The sequence below is a fragment of the Anabas testudineus genome, chromosome 16 (assembly GCF_900324465.2).
Source record: "Anabas testudineus chromosome 16, fAnaTes1.2, whole genome shotgun sequence".
Classification (NCBI taxonomy): Eukaryota; Metazoa; Chordata; class Actinopteri; order Anabantiformes; family Anabantidae; genus Anabas; species Anabas testudineus.
In genome coordinates, this window is record NC_046625.1 from 10,783,852 (window position 1) to 10,807,829 (window position 23,978).

Below are 23,978 nucleotides of genomic sequence, written 5' to 3' on the forward strand. Positions count from 1 at the left end.
TCCTTTCCAGCTTATGTGATGTCTGCTTTAAGCTACGGATTTGTGAATTGTACCGTGGAGCTAACTTCCTCTGATTAACCATCTTCTTTTTCAGAGGAGCAACAGTATTGTTGAGTATTGTTCAGAGTGAGGCTGAAGTATCATCGACAAGATGATCGACTTGTGCTGGAGTAACGTTAGGATGACTGCCCTCCTCTGTGTTGGTACATGTTGACTCTGAAATAAAAGATGGAATCAGTTCCTTAAATTTGTCAACAGCATATTCGGATAAACACGCACTGTAGTGAAAATGTATCTTAGGTGAAGTAAAGTTCTGAGCAGTAAATTCAAATGTTATTTAAAAATGGTCAGATAAAAGAGGGTTAATGATAAAAAGAGTCATAAAATAAAAATAAATAATAATACAATTTCAACACTGAATGTCAAAAGAAGATCAAGGATGTGATTAAAACAGTGAGTCGGTTTATTTACATTTTGAGTAAAGTCGAATAGTGAATTAAACGTGGTGTTGGGGAAGTTATCATCGACATCTACATGAATATTAAGGTCACCCACTTTAATGACTTTATCTGCACTTAGAAGTAAATCAGATAGAAAGCAGGAGAATTCAGTTAAAGACTTTTCCAGTTTGGATCAGCGGAGTGAGGCTCAGATGCGTTAAAACTTTGTTTAGACCTGGAGTTAATTAATAGGCTCGGGTGGAAGATTGCTGCTACTCCTCCACCCTGACCTGTGCTTCCAGGAACATGATAATTTATATGTCTTGGGGGAGTTGACTCATTCAGATGGACATATTCACTCTGAGAGAATGTTCTGGGTATTTGGTTTTATTTTGGTAAAGAAATTACTGCAGTACATCAACTCTGTCTCTAATTATTGTTGTTGGCAGTCTTGTCCATTGTCCAACCATGTCAGTGACTAAGTTGTGATCATTATTTCTGTAGCTATTTAGTTGAATAATCCAGCAAGTGAGGTTTTTGCACTTTATGGATACATCCAGTGGGTGTCAGCATCTCTCTGTGAATGTGCTGATGTCAGATTTTAGTAGTTAAGCAAAGCAGATTTAAAAATTGCTTTCTGGCAAAATTGTGGAGACTAATTATTAAAATTGTTCTCATCTAGATGAGGTCACTAGAATATGCTTACAAGGAAAATGTTTATTTTCCCTTCTGTTTTCCTCCTTCAAGCTGTGAGTTAACGACACCTATATTTAGATATATATTCTCATTACTTGGATGGTTGTCCATATTCAAAGAGTCCATCCAAGTCCGTGTAAAAACCCTCTTCCATCAAATCCATCAACCGAGGAAAAAAGGGAATTAGTCCATAGTAAAATTATTGAGGATGTGTGATGTTCGCCTGCAGAAATAACTGTACATCAGAAAGTCAGCAGGAAGCAATGAGCAGAGAAGCATGAAGGGTGAGTTTGAGCTGTAGGTCAGGGTATGCCTAGCTCTCAGAGTGAGACTGGCTGTAACACACAGCATCTCCCTCTTCTGAGGACTGGGAGGTTCACTGCATTTTTCACCCTCCCTGTCTCTCCTGTTCTCTCATCCTCTCGCTTTCTCCTCCTTCACTGCCAGAATCACACAGTCCTCACTTCTTTTCTACAGCGTCTCTTTCTCAGTAGACCTTGATCTCTAGCTCACCCTCCCTCACCTTCTCTCTCTCTATTTCTTCCTCCTCCACTGTTTCTCTGTTAATACACAGGAATGCAGTATGTGGCAGGCTGTGGCTCTTTGGCTGTTGATACTTGCGACTTTGCTTCAAGGTGAGTGACTTTCATTGGCGCTTTGAGTGAGGCTGCACTCGAACAAGTGCGTTTTCTACATGTGCTGCGTATACTGTGTACTCTTCAATGTCTGTGTCACTAAGCAGCCTGTTCCTAATAACTGTGCAGCTAGTTTCTGTAAGTGTGCAGCCAGACAGGAGAAATTGATTTGTTTTGATGATGAGCAAGCAGCAGTATGAAATGTAATCATGTTTGCTGCAGATTATATAGCAGAGCTGGGCATTTTTGTTATAGATTGATAGATAATATTGATTTAACACTGCACAATGCATTAATCTTACACCATTAAGAGGAGCACTCCCACTGGATCTAGTTTGAACACTTGTATGCAGTGTTAGCTACAGAACATTGTGTAGCTATTTTAAATGAATGATGGTTTGAATGGTTTTGAATCATTTCATTGAGCCTCTTGCATCCACTGATAACCCCACCCCTCCACCCCTCTCTCTCTCTCTCTCTCTCTCTCTCACACACACACACACACACACACACACACACACACACACACACACACACACACACACACACACACACACACACACACACACACACACACACACACCAAAGTGATTGCCTTGTAGAGAGTGAATTAAGACTAAATCGAAGCCCTTGGTGGAGTTATAGGGCGATGAGAGAAAGTTCCCTGCTCTCATTGTTGTGAGTGCTGCGTGTGTCTACGTGGGGTGTTTCGGTGTTTAATGGCCCCACTTTTTCCTGAAAAGATCGAAGCTGACATTTTAACAGCTTTTTTAAACATCATCTGCTGATGATCAATCAGAGATGTAATTGTATTCTTGCTCTCGGCTCTGCTCTTTTTCTTTTTTCCTCCCTTTCTTTCACACAATTTTAACCTACATTCTCTTTTGTCCTGTTATTTAATAAACTATATGTTTTTGCACTCCTTAAACTGAAATTCATTCTTCATTTTTCTCTTATTGTACCTCCAAAACTCTATGCTGCATTAAGCCAAATCCTCTGTTGGTGTGTTTTTTGCAAACTGTGATTGTAATTGCACAATTTTCTGCTGTTGCTTGATCTACAGTACTGTGCATAAATGCTGCAGCTATTACCTTTTTAGTTTGTGATTCATTTTTCTGTCTTAGCTTCTCCTTTCCATTAACCTCTTGCTTTCTTCTCCTCTCCTTTTCAGTATCAGTGCAAGGTCCTCACCAGCGCTTTTTGCTCAGGGAGCTGCTGAGGGACTACAATCGCATGGAGAGACCTGTGGCCAATGACTCCCAGGCTCTCATTGTTCATTTCTCCTTTACTCTAATGCAGGTCATGGATGTGGTATGCATGGCACATCATTGTGCTTTTATATTAACGCAGTACATGCTATACAAACAGAAAATATAACTCTAATGGACGTGTTCACACTTTTTATAAGTTTATCATGATACAATACGTACATGCTGACATGTACATTTAAAGAGTTACTGATTACTAGTTACTGGTTACTAAATTACTCTTTAGCTGATGTTTCAGCTAAAGGTGAGGCAAAATTTCCATTTGCTTGGACAATGTGAAAATAATCACTTATACCACAATTGCACTAGAAAGGAATTTCTTTAGAACGAATATGGATAAAAGCCATACTATAGGGGCAGCAGTGGCTCAGTTGGTAGAGCAGTCATCCATGACCCTTGGCTAAGACACTGATACCTATGTACATGTGTTTCCCAAGGGGATTAATAAAGTATGTCATTATTAATCATTGCACCAAAAACTCTTTAAATATAGATAGTCATTAGTGTATAATATTTTAATAAGAAACTATGAATTGATTCTTGAAATCATTAAATTACTTATTACTTATTTCCTATGCTGTTATGTTATACCAGGATGAAAAGAATCAGATCCTCACTACAAATGCCTGGCTGCAGATGGTGAGTACAGTGAGTAACACTAATAAGGTGATATTTTTGCATGTTCTCTAATTATTTGCAAGAACACATGACCAGTATCAACATAGATGATAGATGTGTTTAGCGTCACAGTAATGGACACTTCAACAAGGTGATGATGTAGAACTTTTAGGCTTCAGGGCAGACTTCATTCCTCCTTCTGCAGGAATAGAGGCTAATTGACCAGTTTTTTTTTACCAAAGTCATGTGAAGGCATCTCTATTTCTAGTCCAAAATAAAAAATCATATTTTTGCTGCTAGATGAGAAAAAACTGCCAAAACATCTGTTAAACAGGGAGAAACAGGGAAAAAGTTCGGTAAAGGCAACAGGAGGAAGACACGCAACAGAATGAAAACACTACAGCTCCATTATGAAAAATCAGTGTGTTCTGTCTACATTCAAAAGCAAAACCAGAGTTGTGTTTGTGTCTCCCAGCAGTGGTATGACCACTATCTCCAGTGGAACCAGTCAGAGTATCCTGGAGTTAAGAACCTGCGTTTCACCCCTGACCAGGTCTGGACCCCTGATATATTGCTTTATAACAGGTATGTAACGTATAACCACATACACGTACAGGTTTTCTGCTGAGCTCTAAACCATCTAATCACTGTGTTTTGATCCTTCAGCGCTCATGATAAGTTCGATGCCACCTTTAAGACTAATGTGCTTGTTAACTCCAGTGGCTTCTGTGAGTATCTGCCTCCAGGTGAGTTTTTAATCATTACTAAAACTATGTTAATTACTGTATGTATTTAGTTATTCTACATGCATACAATATTACTTGTGCTGCAGAAAATTAATTCTAAGATTGCTAAATGCAATTAAATGTTTTCTTCTTCACTTATTTCCACATGGCTGCACCAAACCAAATTTTTATTTAATCATCCCCAGTTTTAGTAAACACCAACATTGTTGCTACAGTATTTACTTCTCTTTCCCTGTAAACTATATCCATGCTGTCTGCATTTCAAGGAATATTTATCAGCACATGTAACGTGGACGTGCGATGGTTTCCATTTGACATCCAGCGCTGTGAGCTGAAGTTTGGTTCTTGGACATTTGACGGCTGGTTGCTGGACATCCAGATGAAAGAGGCCGATGTGTCAGGATACATGCCCAACGGAGAGTGGGACCTACTGGGTAAGTCGTGCAGACGTGTTGCTCATGCTGCGGAGGCCCTGCATGAAAAACTGTGTTGCTTGGTAACAGTGTTATATTAAAGCAACACATACATACTGTACCTGTAAAGCATACGATTTATAATTAGATGTACAGCTGCATCTCAATGTATTAGAATGTCATCAAAAAGTTTATTTATTTCAGTAATTCAGTTCCAAAGGTTATACTCATATATTATATACTGTAGATTCATTACACACAGAGTCACATATTCCTACCATTTAATTCTTTTAATCTTGATGATTAGGGCTTACAGCTAATGAAAACCCCAAATTCACCATCTCAGAAACTTAGATTAGATTAAAAAAGGATTTTTAATGCTGAAAGGTTGCTGAAAAGCATGCCCATGTAGAGTGTGGGAACTCAATACTTAGTTGGGGCTCCTTCAGCATGAATTGCTGCATCAATGTGGCGTGGCATGGAGGTGATCTGCCTGTGGCACTGCTGAGTTGTTAGGGAAGCCCAGGTTGCTTTGATATCGGCCCTTAGCTTGTCTGCATTGTTGGGTCTGGTGTCTCTCATCTTCCTCTTCACAAAACCCCTTTGTTTCTCTATGGGGTTTAGGTCAGGTGAGTTTGTTGGCCATTCAAGTACAGTGATTCCATGGTCATTAAACCAGGTCTTGGTACTTTAGGTGCCAAGTCCTGCTGGAAAATGAAATCAGGACGGCTGTCAAGTCAGCAGTCTTCCTCATGTGTAGCCTGCTGAGCCAGACTGTGAGACCATTTTAAGGCTCGGGAAACCTTTGCATTAAAAATCCTTTTTTAATTGATTCTTCTGTAATATTAAAATTTTCTGAGATAGTGATTTTTGGGTTTTAATTAGTTGTAAGCCACAATCATCAAAATTAAAAGAAATGAACAGTTGAAATATATTACTCTGTAATGAATCTATGTAATATACGAGTTTCACTTTTTAAATTAAATTACTGGAATAAAAAATTATATTAGATGATATTCTAATTGCACCTAAGATGCACCTGTATAATTAGACTTTAGCAGTCACAGTATGCCACAGTAATACAACTGCAATACATATTTAGCTTTGATGTTTTATATGCTACTGTACAATAGTATATGGCAGTAAAGCTACTGCAGTACCAAGCACTGATTTAATATGTCAGATTTCTTTCTACTTTCTATTTTAGCTCTGTTCGGTAACATTGTTTTATGAATATTAGACAGTCTTGATATGCTTCTCATTTCACAGCGCTTAACATTTCTTTCTCTCTCAGTCAAAAAATATCCAATCATTGCAACAAAATACATTTCATTATTGAGACAGAGATGCTGAGATTTCTGTTTCGCTATTTTCACACAGTGGTGTTTTCTGCATTTTAATATCTGTGTCTTTCCTCCTCCTCTCAGAGGTCCCTGGAGGTCGTCATGAAGTTTTCTATGACTGTTGTGCAGAACCCTACCCTGACGTTACCTTTGTGGTAACATTACGAAGGAGGACCTTGTTTTATGCCCTCAACCTCCTCATCCCCTGTGTGCTCCTCTCCTCGATGACCCTGTTGGTCTTCCTGCTTCCTGCCAACTCTGGGGAGAAGATCAGCCTGGGTGAGGAATAATAATAAGTTAGTGTGAAAAGAAAAGTGAGAAGAACAGGACAGAAGTCTATCGTTTATGAGATGTGAAATCCTACATCTTGCTGCAAATTCTTTTTCTTTTCTATGGCTTCTATTCTTCTTTATTTCACAATTACAGTTTCCTCTCACAATCTGTCAACATTACTAGAAAACCTTCAATTCAATCAAATCAACCCTAGATCATTTATATTGTGTCAAGGAGGGCTGAGATGGGAAAAGCAGAGACATGGAAAAAGCAAGGGCAGGAAAGGCGTGTGGGTAGATGAGAGACTAAAATCGAATGAGTGTCAGAAAGAAAAATGGTTGTGGTAAAAAGTCAAGTGCAGCATACAAATACATATACTGTTCCACCAAGAATACTCAATTACTTTCACCTCTTAAGTATTCTCTTGCTTTTTTCTTTGCAACCCACGACTCCCTCGCGTGTTGGGTCTGCCTCCAGGCATCACCGTTCTGCTTTCTCTGACTGTCTTCATGCTGATGGTTGCAGAGATTATGCCCGCCACTTCTGATTCTGTTCCACTGATTGGTCAGTTGTTTTCTTTCTATGCATACGTGTTTATCTGTTTGGGAGTTTGGTTGCTTTTTGGGAGCACACACATGTTCGTAGTATAAAGATTGTCAGCACCCTAATGAGTGAAATGTGTGCTGTCATAGGTCAGTACTTTGCCAGCACCATGGTAATTGTTGGGATGTCAGTAGTAGCCACAGTCATTGTCCTCCAGTTCCATCACCACAGCCCTGACAGCGGACACATGCCACATTGGGTGAGCTATAATAAATTATGCAATAATAAAACAGATTTATGGAGCAATGTGAACAATACTTAAAACAAAATTACAACATAAATCCGAACCAGACTATACCTGCTACAGTAAAATTAAATACCAAATAAAACATCATAGCTTAAAATACAATGTTTTAAACTACTGAATAAAATAAGAGGGACACAGTCTTTTAGATCTCAGACTACATGAAGATTAGTAAGGAATTAACAGTAACATGTCTCAGTGTCTGGCTGAAATGTTCCATTTTAATATAAATCCTAAGCTGGACAGGCAGCCAGTGCAGAAACGTAATTACTTTTTAATTATCCCATTTTTTACTACAGTCTAATGTCTTTCAGCTACGGGTTTTGTACAACATGTAGCACGTCTAAGGTTTTGTGGTTGAGATAGATGAAAACTGCATTGCATTAATCTAGATGTAATGTAATTAAGAGTTGTACTGTGGAAATGTGTTTGCCTCTTAAACCAAACATGAACTAATCTGGTTTTAATATATGTAGAAACAAGGATGATATTGAGTGAAAAAGTGTGTAACATTTAAGATGAGCTCCAAACTAATACTAGGACTTGAGGTTTACAGAGGTTGAATGTTTACGATCATCTAGTACAGCTGCTGTCATTATACTTTGTCCTCTTATCTACCAGGTGCACTTGGTTCTGCTGCAGTGGGTTCCATGGTTCCTACGTATGAAGCGCCCAGGGGAGGGAGTGGACCCAACTCTTTCCAATAGCCAGGCAGACTGTCAGAGCAAGACCCTTTCCTCTCCTACCACCACCACTACTACCACTACCATCCCCACCCCAGTGCCCTCTGTCTTTCCCCAGAACCTCAGCTCCCTGCAGGCCAGCCTCAACCAGCTCAGCCACCCTCTGCCACATCCACCACATCCCAGGCCCAACTCTCAGGTTGTTATTCTCCCTAATTCTAGCCCCAGAGATCCCAACCCACACCCTCAGCCTAATGGTCATCTGCCTTACATGGGCTATCAGACTTTCCAGACCACGGCTGAATTGGAGCCGGTTCAGAGGAGCAGGGCCACTAGTCATGGAAGGATTAACATTGGAGAGGAAAGAGAGGGAGCAGCAGTAGCAGTAGTAGCAGTAGGAGGAGGCGCAGCTGGAGATACACCCGTCCATCGTCAACTCCCATCCTCCAAGTTTGGGAGCACTCTACATGAACCTCCAGCATCTCCAGACCCTGATCCATCGGCTGTCTCCTCTGTACACTGTGTTTTAGAGGCTGGGGTTGGAACAGGGAGATCAGCTGCCATGCATACCCAAAGCGGTGTGGTTCGTTCCGTGGCAGTGGACAACCAGCTGCAGGCCCTTCTGGTGGAGGTGCAGTTCCTAGTCGAACGTGTTCGGGAGCAGGACCGGCAGCTGAGTTTGGCAGAGCAGTGGCAGTTTGCTGCAGCTGTCATCGATCGCCTGTGTCTAGTGGGATTCAGTGTCTTCAACATTATCTGCACCATTGCTATTCTCATGGCTGCACCCAACTTTGGAGAAGCATTATCCAAAGACTTCCTTTGAGAGGTTAAAAATAAAGATTTTATAGCGATATGAATAATACAGATAATGATTTGTTGGAAGCACAATTGCTGTTGAAGATACTGGGACATATGACAAATATTTCCTATTCAGTAAGACAAAGTGCACTGGGACACCTGAAGTGAACTATCACTTCCTGATAGAGTATTTGGATCATGTTCACTTTTACAGTCTTTCCACAGTGGTTTCTGTGGCTGTTTCAACAGTATTTGGATGATGGTTTGTGAAATACAACAAAATGAACTGTGAATATTTTTTAGGTTTAAAGATAAAACAAGGAATGAACTGTTTTGTGATCCTAACGGAAAAATCATCCTATAATTTGTGTGCACACTGAGAAGCATGACAAAATATGTAAAGTGAATGTTCTAAAAGGGGATGCAACATTAAGTTGCTCAGTAGAAACTCTGACTACTGATGTGCTGCATGAAGACGACGGAGCTTTTATCACTCAAGCAGGATTCAGGCGCAGTTTAAAAGTTTCATGGATACATTAAAACTGAATTTTTAATGGTCTTCTATAGTATGTCAGTGGAGATGCTAACGCAGCTTTTTGAAAACAGGATGGACTGTTTTCTCTCTGCTATATTGTGTGCTTACACCTTCTTACCAAATATAAATCATACTGTAGTATTCTCATTTTGTCACGTCTGAGAATTTTTTCTCTAGGACGTAGCAGTTTCAAAAATGTTCAATTTAACTGGGCTTTTCAAATGTTTTGTGTTCAAGTGTTCAAATAATGTTACAAGGTACAGTCATTGTGATCAGTACCTTTCCCACATGGATACTGAAAAATCTGGCTTTCTTTCATTTCTGGCCCGTAAGAGAAATATTTAAAAATGTCAGATTGTATTCACAGTTGAGAACATTGTTGTCTGTCTTTGGCGGCCTCACTGAGAAGAACTCACATCCTGTCAGCTTTCCAAAAATCATTTCATAAGACTTACCTTATAAACACACGCACCTCATACACTTGTGAATTTGAATGTAACACAAACATTTCTCAGAGGTGTTAATCACTCAAATGCAAATTGCTTGCGACAAACTTAGCAGTAGACCTGAGAGAAAAACATCTTTTGTACTCTCTCGACATGCATCCGATTTTCTATTCTCTGGCTTGCCTCCCCTGATCGATGTTTCAAAAAGGATGCAGAAACAGAAGGCAGGAGGAGTTAAGGACAGGAATACGAGCAAGGCAGAGGTAATGAAGCACAGCAATAAAGGGGGCGAAAAGCTGAACGAGACAGAAACAGAGATGAACGGTGGGCTTTGCCGAGGCACAGGGGTGGTGGAGGATGCAGAATGAAAGAGAAGACCGAAGGAACACGGTGGAGAGAAACTGAGAGTGAGGCGGAAATGTGCTGAGAAAGCAAATAGGGACCAATAAAGTTTTCAGCCGATTTCTCATTAATGAGAGAGGGGCAGGGGGACAGCGAGAGGAGAGACAGTATCTCCTCTGGGATACTTAGACCAGCAGTTAGGGATCATTGACTATATATTATAAATTGGCAGAGCATGTCTTTATCAGAAATATGGAACAGATGTTGGCAAATATTCCCATGTTAAATGATTTAGTATTTAAAAAATGCAAACACTTTGAGATGAATGAATTTAACTAATTGGTGTTTTGGCACGACGAGCCGTGTTTTCAGCCCTAATGCTATTAGTGTGCAATACAGTACAGTGTGTACTGCCAGGGTAGTTCATGGTACGTTTCAGTGACCTACTGCACTCCTTTTGGTTATATGACTGGCAGGGACGCTGAGAGAAGCAATACAGTGCAGGTAATAAAACAAAGATCCTCTTCTCCACCAGTGACTCAGTCATCGCTCTGCTCTGTGCTGACAGCTCCTGCAGAAAGGAAGCAATCCAACCCATACAAAACAGAGGAGCATGCAGCAAGCAGGACGGGGGACTGCAGAAAACAGGTCTTTGGTACCCAAAGGCCACTACTATGTGTGACTGCACTTGTCGCACAAATTCACGCACACATACACAGACACACAGAGCAGCATGAGCACAACCTGCTCACACATCAAGTGGGAAAGACAAGATCCTGCTGCAGACCTAATGCAGTAAACCCACATGCACCTGAAGCTCGGTTCATACCAGTCACTTGCAGTTCCATTTAAAATGTCAAACAACTACTGAAAAGAAAAAAAGAAGCCATGACCACATAATATTACAGTTTAATAGTAAAAAGAATTGAGAGAGAGAGTTTTATCCACAGCTAAACAGTATAGTTATAGGTTAGAATTGAGAAATGAATATCAATATCTGCAGCAAAACCTACTGCTTCACAGACGTCTGATAACTTGCAAAATGTCTTTCAGGACACGTCTCTGGCCCAGAGATATTTGCTATTCAAAATTCAGTTGTCCCAAGATTTTATCCCACACCACCAGCAGTCAATAGCTTTTAATTACTGGCTGCAGACATTCGATGCAGGTTGATATGGAATGACCATTTCACTGCCTTGGGGTAATTGTCTCCCACATCTCATTAAAAGACTTGGAGTTGGGGAGAGAAGAGAAGGTCAGTGAGGAGAGAGGGAAAAAAGAAAATGTGGGTACACGAGGGAGAGTGGGAGAATGCGTGTAAAATCATCTCTACAGGATAAAGCTCTTGTGTGCAACTTCATAATTTTGGCAGTCTTGACTCTGAGCTCCCACGTACTGGTAATGCCTTAGGTTCCAATGCACATACACAAAAACGAATGAAAAAATAACTTCATCAATAAATTGGTTTATTTAAAAGAATATGTTACAATTTGTTACAGTAAGCAACGTAACCAAACACTTAAATTGTACATTTCAACATGTCAAAAGACCCTGCAGGTTGTCAATCTCCATCCTCTTAGTGTGACTCTTCAAAAGCTCTGGTGAAAAAAAGTTTTTGAATTTAACACTGTATCTTACGGAAATAAATAATATGTGTCTCTTGACAGAATGAGAGAGAGAAAGACAGAAAGGTAAGAGAAAAGAATGCACACACTTGAAGATGAGCAGATGAGACAATGCCAGACATGGTTCAGCAAATAGACAAGAATCCTGGGAAATGCGTTTGAATGTACAATCCTAAAGGCCAATCTCTCAATTCAGGCCTCAACACATTCAAATTAAACTTCTTTACACACCCACCGAGGCCTCTAGAAGCTCATTAATCACCCAAATTGGCTTTTGAGATAAGTGCAATCATTATAACAAACACTTTTAGTAAAAGCCATGGTTCAGAATGTGACTCAAAAATACCAAAAATGTTCTCACTATAAGACAAACATGAGAAGGGGCTGGATGTTGGAATTTGTTCTGATAAGATTCAGTGGTCAGAATCAGTGGCTTCATAATGTGATCATATTATCTTGTCTTAAGTCAGGTCCTACAAAACCTTTAGTGAATTAGCTCAGCTGTTTATATATATATATGATGTTGATGAGGGATGCAAGTTGCCCTTTTTGCTAAGAAACCCTTTCTCCACTTAACCTGAATCTGTAGAGCATGAGTGTTTTTTTCTACACAAACTAAAATGATTAATACACACACACCAAAAAACAAACAAACAAATAAACAAAAAAAAATCACAGCCAGCCATAAGGCAGGTAAGAAGAGAAGGACCCCTGCTGTTTTGTCAAGGTACTACGCTGCCACTTGTCTGAGCCCTCAACACCACTGCTGCTCTACAGTGACCTCAAAATGCCTGCATGGAGAGTTTACATAATACTATTAATTCATAAGTTAAATGCATGGCTCTGAACACACATCATTCAACAACACCGTACATAACTATACTGTCGTCAGTGAAAAAGGAATGAAAACTAAACAAATCTAAGCTTTTCCAGCATTATTCACACTATCTGCTTCTAAGGTTACATAGGCCACATTTTGAGGTTGTTAATACTGTCTGATAAAGTGCAACAATAGTTTTAAGTTTAATATCTTCCTGCCCATGTGTCAAACAATCACCGCTGATTGCTTTGTGCACCCACATCTATGGATGAAAAATATAACAGTCCTACAAAATGTCTTTCTTTCTGCCTTCTCTTATTCATTACATTATAATGTTGATAGTTTTCTTCTATAAATGCAGATTTAGCTTCAAATGTATGAAAATGTATGTATTAAGCTGTGCCTTACATCCTGGGGAACTCTCTCTGGTTGGCCCTGCACCTTCTGGGACCCCCTGCAACTATAGTCAGTATGCACATATACACTTGGTGGTTCATGTCTTCTTTGAAAGCTGCACTTTTAAAGAAGAAAGTGCTGCTCTAACCGGTAAATTGAGAAGCTTAGGGTCTTTCTGTGGTCAGTCCACCGCAGATTGAAGCTAACGGCTTTCACTTTCCCTTCTTAGTCCACCATGAATTCCTTCTTTGCTTTCGTTTTCCTTTCCCAAAGTGGAGAAAACCTCGTCATTTGCACGTCACATTCCATTTTAAGCCCCTGCCAATAAGACAAAGGCTTGCATGAATCCAGGACTTCAAGTTTACAGACAAAGCTCTGCTTAATGCATGGTTATGATGTGCTGAATTCAAGAGTTCTGGTTCATTTGTCTGTGGCTTTTTATGCTCCTGTTTATTTGTTTTGTTCATATGCAGATGCTTGTTGGTTTGCATGTATTGGTGGAAGCTTCTCCGGACGTTGTAGATGGAGGGCACAGATGACCACTGTAGTTAATAGCTGAGTGTTGCTGGGTGTGGGTCTAGATGAGGACCAAAACTGAGCCGAGGGGGATGATGACGGTGTGTAATTAAGAGGTAACAATCTCCCTTCCTAGGTGCCCCCATCCCTTCTGAGCCTCAGCAGCTGGAAAATATTCTGCAACAGAAAACACCATCAGGACAAAGACACTCAAAACACAGAGAGACAGACAAAGACACAGAAGCAGAGAAATTCAGCCAGGTTTTTACTGGATCATAGTCTGGACAGAGGCAGGCAAAGCCTTACCTTGCCACACATACCATCTTTACTGCAGTTCTTATTGTCCTTGTCTGTAGCCTCCTCTTCCACCTGTAGACACAAACACATCAGCTATGAGTAAAGAACACCAGTAAATGGCTTTTAATAGAGTCAGTAAGTAAGTAGATGGTCAGCACCTCCTTGCTCCACTTCAGCTCACAGAAGACCCTCTCGAAGCATTCATGCATGTAATTAAACTGAGAACAAAGAAAGAAACATGGATTTCAATTAAAAAAGATACATTGATTTATGTAAATAAATTAAGCGCAAATAGATTTGACATGTTTTCTGGTCAACAGTTGAATAACATTCACGCAGCATATATCCTGTAAATTTCAAGAAGATTTGAAGCAGAAGGAAGCACCTTCACATCCCTCTTAACACATTCAAGGTTGCTACTTAACACCTTTTATCATGTCTAATCAAAATCAAACAACAATTTAGGACCATTTAAATCCTTCTGGTCTCCAGTGTTTGTCTGTTAACTGCTAAGAGACAAGAAATGTGTGACCGAAGTTTTGGATGAACTAAACACAGGACCAACAATGTCTTGAATGAGCTTTAGATGTGGTGGTAGCCAGATTCTTTCTCCAGTATTTATGCTAAAGTAAGATAATCAGCCACTCAAAGCACCCTCATAAATCATCAAAAACAAAGAAACAAAACCAACAATACATATCTGTTGTGTTATGAGTGTAAAAAATATTTATAGTAAAGAATTACATCAGTGAGCTGTGTTTTCTTTGGGGTGCTTTAATAAAGTTTGTAACACTCACATAAGGTGTAAATATCTTGACCCAGCGTGGTTTTTTCTCTCCCCGTGCATATTCAAAACAGAAGGCCATGCCCTCTTCATCTGTGTCCCACCTCTGCATCTCCCCCCAGTCAAATGCAATCACCTGGTTCTGGAACAAAACTGAATGTTTATTTCTCTCACACATTAACACACAAACTGAATCCAGATGTGGATACCCTGAACCTACTCGCTGAGCTCTTGCACACTTTCGTCATACGTACAATTATACATGACAGGTGGATCATAATGGAAAGAATTTTACTGTGAGATGACTTAAAGACCTCATGTGTTTCCTTGTAAACAAAGATTCTAAAGTATTTTTCTGAACATTTCTTACTTGTAGTATTATTACCAAGTTGTAGGATATGTGCAGATCTACTACAGCAGTAATAACATAAAATGTTATCTTCCCTTTACATGAATTACCAAACACAGTATCATATCAACCTCTTGTTAAACCCATTCAAACTTCAGAGTTTTTATACAAAGTGAAATCCCATTACAAAAAGTTGCCCTTGCCTCAAGTGTCCCTTCCTCAGTGCAGGCATGCAGCTTGAAGTGGTGAACACTGATGGCTGTGATGACGTGGCCTTTACGTCGGGAATCACAGGAACAGTGAGGGAATATGATCTCATTGTAGCCCTCACAAGCCCTCAATAAACTCAGATACTGAGAAAGAAAAACAGGAGAGAGATGAGACAAGATGCCACATAGTGTTCTACTATTTATTGTATTACAATACGTAGATAAGTAGAGTAAGTGCAGGATGCACCAGCTGATGTTTAAGCGTAACCTGTAATCTTTATAGACATGAAGGAGCAGAGTATATTTTTCAAGTATTTGCACCTCTGACATTTCAGATAAACCTACACCATCACTGTTAGACTACCTCCACCTCTAGAAGACATAGTGCATTTTCGACTTTGTTATATCACAAACAAACAGTGAAGGGAGACTGCACAGGTGGGAGAGAGAGGATGACATAAGACTGCAACTGAACTGCAATGAGTCAGTATGCGCGAGGTACTCTGGAACTTGTGTGGCTGTATACTTTGTGCCTACGTGTGAGAGACTGACCGTCGACATCTTCTTTTGTTCTGCCAGTTTTTGCAGCTGGTAAGACTTCTGCTCTGCCTTGATGAAGCCTTTCTTTACATCATCCATAGCCTACAAAGACAAGGGACAGTTAAACCAAACACATAAATACACAACAAAACAAAGACAGGCAAATACACACCTGGTGGAAGAAGTAATTGACAGCAAGCTGGTTGTCATTGAGCAGAATCTCTTCTTCTGTGGTGAAGAGCCACTTGCGCAAAGTGAGGCAGGTTCCTGGGATGGCTGAGGTATAGTTCTGTATATACAGTTTGTGGGGGAACTCATTGGGGGCAAGTTTACGCACTGAAGAAGAGAGGGAGACATTCTTATGTAGAAAAGTATGCATGAACTAAAAGTATGCAAAAACTAAAATGCTGCAATGTGTCCTATGTTTACACTACTACTACTACTACACTAAATGTGACACAAATGTTATTTTATTTATTTATTTTTTATTGCGACCTCTATTTAAGCCAAGAAATTCATTAACTGCATTTTTAAAAAGGAAAGTCAACAGAGCATCTAGTTTCATACATACACAAAAACTGACTTGTACACAGTGAAAAATATCATTAGTTGACTAGGAATGTAAATATTAATATATTTAATAAAATGTGTCAAATATTTTGTTTTTTGGCCAAATACTTTCAAAATATTAGCAAACTAACATATAACATGTTAAGTACAGACTGACAGAGCCACTAGCATAGTTGTAGGATCTCAGTCTTATGAAATTCTACTTTGTCTGGAGTGTTCAAAATTCAAAGATGATAAAGATGGAACAAGAAAAAAAAGTCAAACACAACAGACATAGGAAGAAGCTAAGAAACAATATCACAGACTACAGAAATTCACTCTCCCAGGGGACTAAAATAAAGCAATGGGTCACCTATGTAAAAGTCAAGTAGGAGGGTGGTGATTTTATGTTTTTTGTTTCAAAAAACACGGAAAAACACTTTTGTTCTTTGCTTAAAATAAACAGGTTTTGACTCAATGTACAAAATACCACTTGAGAAAGTGAGGATTGGTTGAAGTGACATACTGAAAATAAATGTACATTATTACAGTACATTATTTTAGTACTTCTTCTATTATTATTCTACAAAGATGGCTATGGAAAGGTCAGTGGCTACAACTAAAGCCAGAGATGGATTTCCAAGATGGAAAACATTTTGAGTGTGGAAAAATGCACTCATGCAACTGGTGCTTGAGTGTTCTTACTCACCAAAGGTGTGGTTGATAACCTCAAATAGGGCAAAGTAGCTGGCTGTTACACTGTCCATCCCTAGTTTCATTACCACAGCCTAAAAAGGAAAGCAAGACACAGATACAAAATCATAGATTGAAAAAGAAAAGCAGCTCATATGCAGGAAGGCAGTGATAAGGTCATGGTTACAATGGTTAATAGTTACTGTATACAAGACAATCCTGTGTCTGTGTTTACCTGGTAGACCTGGTCTGTAGTAGAGTTTTTGCGAACTCTGACAGTGAGTGTGGTTTTATCTGGCATTGCTATTCTCAGCTCCACATCTGACACGCCATTATAGTTCTAGTTTATGAAAAAGAAAAACAAACAAGGAAACAAAACAACAGTGAGCCACAAGCCATAGATTAAAAAAATGACAAGTTAGTTTTTCTCTTTTACCTCATCTGATTCAGACAGAAACTCCTGCATGATGTCACTTTCTCCAATCACCCGTACAGAACACACTGCAGATCAAACACACAAAATGAGTTGAGTAGAAAGTGTTTCTACCCGACCATGGCTCACTTAGGTTTACAAACCACCAAAATTATAATTACTACTGCACATTCTTGACTTGTCATCTCTCACCCTTCTCTAAGTATTCTTCTAGGCCCCTGCGTCGTGCGTCCAGCTGCTGCTCTGACAAGGAAAAAGGCCACTTCCCAGGCAGCTTGGGGAACGTGAAGTTGGCAAACTCCCGCTTAAGGTTTTGGTGTAGGATCACAAACTCCCGGTAACGCTTGGAGCACAGCTGTCTGCCTGCCATGTACACATTATACACCTGGAATGAGAGAGTTGGGGTTAGGGCAGAGAAAGATAATAATGAAAACAACTGTCCTAAAGCAACGACAGGGAGCTTAAGTTTCCGTTTTCAAATACAAATATTTTTGCTACCACAGCAAACATTACTCATAATACCTAGCTGGAACATTTGTCGAATTCCAGATCAGGACACATGAGTCTGTTTAAAGTTGTGGCTACTGTCGTATCAAGTTACAGATTATAGCTTTGTTATTTGAACCTTTTCTTATCTTTACGCTACATTGCCTGTCTCCACTTACTCATCCATATGTACTTTGGCATCTTGCCTTTATTTAACCATCTATTCGCTCATTCACAAATGCACCCACCACAAACTTCTCCTGGTTGAGTTCAGTGTGCTTGTAGCTCGGCACAGAGATGGGGACGGCTTGCTTGTCGGAGTAGTCGTAGCAGGACTGAGCTGAGCCATCGTCTCCAGGATCCAAGCAGTCGGCCTCCTGGGGTGGGACAGACAGCACAGCAAGCACTAACTCCCTTTCACCGGCCCGAATCAGGTCCACTACCTGCTTATGGGTGGCTCCCTCTACATTCACTCCATTACTGTAGAATAGAGAAAGAAAAGTATTTAATTATACATTTAACCTGCATCCATATTTTGCATTCATCACTCATGTCTATGGTATCTTTGGAGGCAATACTTTGTATTGGACTAAATTATACTGAAATTGATACTTTACATTCCTATGAGCAAGCAGATATTACAATATAGTGCATTCTAATATGGAAATACCACAAACTACGTGTTTAGAAAATAACCACAGATTTCAATCAATATCTTTGTGACTCACTACCAACAACAATAAATTGGTAAGTCATAAAGATAGCAGCATTTCTAAAAGGCTGCTGCACTCAGATACTTAAAAGTCATCATCATTTTATACCGGAAGCACATTATATTCTTAGCATGTGGATTTAAAAAAATGATTGAAAGCCCTAAATAGTAAATATATCCTGAAGGAAATGTCAGAAAGGGAACAAAGCTTTTATATATGTGAGAGAGAGTGACAAGACTCTTTGTCCTCAAAATCCCTCAGGCTTTACTTCTTCCTCCTCAGGAATAAGACCTTTGGTTTATGTCACTGGCAAAGCTGAACATGAGTAATACTGGGTATGTGCACTTTGGCAGTTATGTGTCAGAGGCTTGACAGTGTTGCTGATGACTGTTCTGTACTGACCTATAGTTAACTTTACTTAGAACAGTCACAATCTCTCCCCAAGACTCAGCCAGTATCAAGTCAATTGTTATGTATAGGTCGACAAAAAGGTGTTTAAGCCGGGGCCGAAAGAGAGTCAGAACATTTAATTATCCTGGGCTAATGTAAAGGATTTTTGCAATTTAAGCAACAGTATGCTAAATAAGCCTAAATGGATTAACTTATATTTGACCATTTTCCAACACCACAGAGGCCAGCACTGCCTCAAATGTGATCTGTATAACCTACTGTAAATTTAATGCCTTGAAGCAATTTAAATCATAATTTGTTTGACATAAAGTGGAGTCAAATATAGCCTGTGATCTAATAATGAGATTACTTCATCTTTTAGTTTTGTAGAACTGGATGATGTGGGAAAAATGATGAGGTGGAAAAATATGTAGTAAAATGTTAGAAAGATTAAATTCTCAAGTCTATTTAAGCTCCACGTCTCCTCCCTGTCCACGCTGCCAGTTACCAGAAATTGCCATCAATGGTTATTGGTTTTTAGGGATATAATGGTATAGAGATAGAATGAACTCACCAACACTGGTTGTCTAAATAGAAGAATGTTTTTAATTATACCAAACTGATTAGACCAACCTATACCTTACTTTGAAGAAGGCCTTGTGCTGAAATGCATTGTTATATAAAAGTAGATTTTTTCTTAGTCAACTATTGTTGCCGAGTTATCTGGATTCACACCACTTGAGCACCTGGTTGTCCTGTGAAGTAGCGACAGCAAACCTCATCTAAGGGAAATAATGGTTCTCCAACACCAAAACAAACACTAAGCATTTTAACAGTTGTTTAATCCTAGCAGCTTTATGCCTATATAAGCACCAGATGTGGTGGCCTTTGCACTTTGCACTATCAGCACTTCAGGGTGTGATGAATAATACAGCGAGACATTTACTCTAGTGTGCCACTGCCAGTTCTTCTGTCTTTATAATTCAAGATAGCAGTTCATTTATATTCCTTATCTCACTGCTTAAAAGTTACGTTTTTCCTATTTTGTACTCACACACTCTACACATACAGTCTAACATATGAACAGCTGAATATGTCAAAACAGTATCCACTGCATGTCTTAAAGTGAGAAATAGTATTGTTCTGATTTATCATCACCAGGAGGCTGAAAAAGTTGTCTAGAAATATAGATTATTCTGCAAAAAATGGCTGTGAAGCAGGACTTGTTTGTACTATAAATGTGCAAAAAAATATTGATTGCATAGAGAATAGCAGAGGCAGTAGATCACTGCAGTCACTTCCACTGTGTGTATACTTAGTTACTGAGTACATAGTGTGCCTTGACAGAATGGCAAAAATAATCCATGCGCTAAAGTAAAATCGTCAGTAGATTATTTTAACAATGAGTGAGTAATGATCTGGCCATATTTGGGGCTGTTAGAGTGCACCCTAAAGTTTCATAATGATGGACCAAAACAGCTAATGCAGGGATGAAATATAGAGGTTAGCAGGCTATTTCGAATACAATTTCCGAACATAAACACATGTAAAGCTATATGCACACAGAAATAATGGGGTCAACAAACTGCCAGGTTACTGCAGGCCCTCCATTAACAAAGCAGTGTGCAAAAGCCAGCCAATGAGGCTCTGATCTTACATATCAAAGCCAATCAGAACTGAATTGAAGGCATCCCTCTCTTTCTGAATAGCCTTATTCCACACACACATACACACTGGAGCACCAGAACTGATGCTGCGTGTTTCTCTCCATAGCAACAGAGTCTAACATCAGCAAGCAATCTCCATGCATACTAACACGCCAGTGAAGACAACCGTCCTGAATGCAACACACATACACAACAGTGCTCACAGAAGGACACACAGTGAGTGGCTCTGATGATAGTGGTTTGACTTCATGGTTGATGTAAGCAAAGCAGGCTGCACTGGATGCACTGTACAATGCAGACATATTGCATGCTGCATCTGGTTGGGATGATATGAGCATGCACAAGGGGTGAGAATACTTGGCATGCTGCGGATAGAGAACTCCTAATGAACCCTGGATCTATCCTCTGTGACACAGACGCTCCTTTCATTAGGATGAACGGCTACTTTGCCCTGAAAGACCGGTGTGATGGTGCATGCACAGACAGCCGACACTGGACCCACAGCTAAGGCTGCAGCGAGCGATGCTCACAGGTCCTGCTCGTCTTGAATGTCAGTGCCAATCCTTCATTTACACGTAAATGTTATGTGTTATAATACTGAGGACGAAGCTAACACGAAGGCAGCAGCCACTTACACCTCAAGAATCCGGTCCCCCTTTGAAATACCGGCTCTGTCGGCGGCACCTCCCGGTAAGACAGCACTGACATGCTGCAGTGGAGCGTACAGTTCCCCGTTGATGCTCCGCAGTTGCCCTCCTTCGCTAACTTGCCCCCTTACATTGAAACCATAGCCCGAATCCGACTTCACTATCCGGACTAGCCGCGGGCCTGAGGTAACGGTGGTTTCAGTCTGGCAGCTGCCGCCGGTGCCCGGTGTCACGGTACCGTCGGTGAAGCCGTTCCGAGAGGAAGGGTGAGGCAACGGAGGGACCGACGAACAAATTCCCTGTCCCTCGACGTCCGCCATGTCTCTACACTATTTCTATCATCCACTCCGATTCAGCTAACATTAAATATCCTACAAACATTAGCTGGTAGTAGCAGGCTAATCAGCTTGGCTAGCTAACTGCCGAGATGTGCCGGAAAAAGCCGACAACGTCCGGTGATTCGCGAGCCCGCCCCAGGATGTGTTCCCTGTGGATCAGTGGGGTCGGTGAGTTCCCAGGACGGACCACATAATCTCACGCCGAGCTGGTCCTTACTGAAGGTTATATTAAAAAAAGTAAATCACCTTGAAGTTAGGAAGCTCCTTTACAGGGGAAAGCTGGCCAAGAGCAGCCTAAAGCCTCAGACAGTACCAAGCCGGTGTCTTGGAACAGGGGATATGAACACTAACCCTGGGTTTATACACATCTGCTCTACTACTACTACATTTTTGAGAATATTAAAAGTAAAAAAAAAAAAGCAAAAGCATCATTATTGTCTTGACTTTCTGTCTTTTTTCAGTGAACACAAGCCAAAAAAGATTTGGTGCTTGAAACTGTGCAGTTATAAAGCTGGAGCTGGTGTTAATGAAATAAAAAAAATAATCTGCATTTTTATTATTGAATCATATGAATTATAAGCCATACTTATATCATAGTGGTGAATTTATATAATTTCCACTAGGTTTTGATATTATACAGATGTTTAATTGATTAATACAGATGTGGTGTACAAAATCAATTTACTAAAGATGATATTGATGATGGTGTTAAAGATGATGTTGTCAAGGCTGAATTACTAATATACAAAGATGATATGCAGCCTAAAACTAACAACATCCATCCATTATCCTAACAACATCCATCCATTTCCTGCTACTGTAAGAGTCAAGGGGATGCTGGACCTAATCCCAGCTGGACAGGTTGCCAATTTATCACAGGGCTGATATACAGAGACAGAGGAACATTCACACTCACACCTACGAACAACAAGGCCCAAACAATATTTATCGTGACAAAATGATTTTGTTTATTAGGTATTTCTGACATTCTTGATTAACAATGCACACCCAAAGTCAGTACATGTTAATTCCCTCCCCCTCTGAATAATAACCATGTATTAATTTGAAGATTTACTTACATGTTATACATATGTTATCGGTATACTTGACAGATGTAAGTCTGATACACAGTCTGGTGCAAGACATTTGTGAAACAATGTTCCCAAAGTATTTATTTTTGATGATTCAACACAGTAAATGCTGCTACTAAATTGATATACTCTGTGAAGTTAACAACACCGTCACCGTCATCATCCAGCATGCTGAAGAAATTACTCTCTGCAGACTTGCCTACGGACTGAGAAAAGACAGAAAGGAGGAGGAGCTGTAAGGACAGGAGTTACATTCACAGCTTTGTGTTTGCAGTAGTACTGCATCATGTACTTACTCCTCCACTGGGAAGCTCACTGCGGAGCAGTTCAGACAGTTCTCTCTTGGTCAAAGTGTTTTTGTCTCCTTCTTTTCCAGCATACTTGTCAAAGGTAGCCTTGAGTAGGTCAATTGCCTGAGAGAGTCCTGACATGGTGACTGAAACAAGAAAATATTAGACTATAGACTATGAAGCCCGGTATTTATTCATGTATTTATTTATTTGCCGTATACTATTTATTCATTCATTTTACAATGACAACACACCATGATACATTCAACACATGAATCTGACTCCACTGCCTTCAAACACCAAATTAAAATATTGAACAAACAGCTTGTTACAATACAAACAGGAATGTTTCTTATCTTTAATTGTCTTAATTTACGGAATTCCCAGAGAGTTTATTCTTGTTGTAATAATATACATTTCATATATGCTACATTGTAGTATACCCACCTGATACTCAAATCACATCTTGAAGTGCTAGATTTATGAAATGTAAAACCAATTTTTCTAATAAATACTGTACTTTAAAGAGGTTTTTCACTTACCGAAGTCTTTTGAAAACTTGTGTAGTTTAAGAAGGTGGAACAGAGGTAAAAAAAAGAAGAGAAGGGCCTGCAAACGTTTAAATAGAGTTTGACACGCCTTCTTCCCAGCCTCCACTCCTTCTGTATTTTTTTTTCCTATTCAAGGTTTTGTCTGCTATTGAAATACCTGAATGAAGTACAGACTCCAGCATGTATCAGTAATTAACACTTTATGGAACAAATATAAGATGATTTATTTGCTTCTGATACACAAGGACATTACTTTGTGCTATTGAGTTTTTTTCCCTATAGTGGCACAGAATAAAATAATAATAATAAAAAAATAGGTATATTTAACACAACCTAAGGCTACATGTTAAACATGCTATTGTATTTTTTAGAGACTCTTTTAGAGACTATTTAATTTATTGCAACTAATCTAATATGTTGCAAGTGTGATGGATTACTAATATAACAACCTTAGTGGTGACTGTGCTGGATCAACTGACAATGAGGCAAATTAAACCCTACAGTGTTGTAA

The 23,978-nt window shown here is 39.7% G+C and overlaps 3 protein-coding genes across 4 annotated transcripts; 1 reads left to right on the forward strand and 2 right to left on the reverse strand.

Moving 5' to 3' along the window:
- Positions 1–1,719: 1,719 nt before the first annotated feature.
- LOC113170331 (neuronal acetylcholine receptor subunit alpha-7-like) lies at positions 1,720–8,835 on the forward strand. Its single transcript, XM_026372392.1, has 10 exons — positions 1,720–1,771; positions 2,943–3,082; positions 3,634–3,678; positions 4,133–4,242; positions 4,324–4,403; positions 4,670–4,837; positions 6,244–6,438; positions 6,910–6,996; positions 7,125–7,234; positions 7,901–8,835. Exons 1-10 carry the CDS (start codon positions 1,720–1,722, stop codon positions 8,783–8,785), a joined length of 1,872 nt encoding a protein of 623 aa, XP_026228177.1. The 3' UTR covers positions 8,786–8,835.
- Positions 8,836–11,557: 2,722 nt separating this feature from the next.
- On the reverse strand, positions 11,558–21,608 carry snx27b (sorting nexin 27b). 2 transcript variants are annotated; one of them, XM_026372852.1, is made up of 13 exons: positions 21,186–21,608; positions 18,029–18,260; positions 17,487–17,679; positions 17,298–17,362; positions 17,097–17,201; positions 16,878–16,956; positions 15,792–15,955; positions 15,632–15,721; positions 15,074–15,223; positions 14,535–14,663; positions 13,896–13,955; positions 13,761–13,809; positions 11,558–13,617 (listed from the first exon to the last, which is right to left on the reverse strand). In XM_026372852.1, the coding sequence occupies exons 1-13, from the start codon at positions 21,515–21,517 to the stop codon at positions 13,550–13,552; spliced, it is 1,716 nt and encodes a 571-aa protein (XP_026228637.1). In that variant the 5' UTR covers positions 21,518–21,608; the 3' UTR covers positions 11,558–13,549. The 2 variants fall into 2 exon arrangements, with proteins under 2 accessions (XP_026228637.1, XP_026228638.1); XM_026372853.1 differs by having other exon boundaries at positions 13,747–13,809.
- An 893-nt stretch (positions 21,609–22,501) lies between these two features.
- LOC113170672 (ictacalcin-like) lies at positions 22,502–23,497 on the reverse strand. Its single transcript, XM_026372856.1, has 3 exons — positions 23,459–23,497; positions 22,923–23,062; positions 22,502–22,832 (listed from the first exon to the last, which is right to left on the reverse strand). Exons 2-3 carry the CDS (start codon positions 23,055–23,057, stop codon positions 22,707–22,709), a joined length of 261 nt encoding a protein of 86 aa, XP_026228641.1. The 5' UTR covers positions 23,058–23,062; positions 23,459–23,497; the 3' UTR covers positions 22,502–22,706.
- Positions 23,498–23,978: the final 481 nt, after the last annotated feature.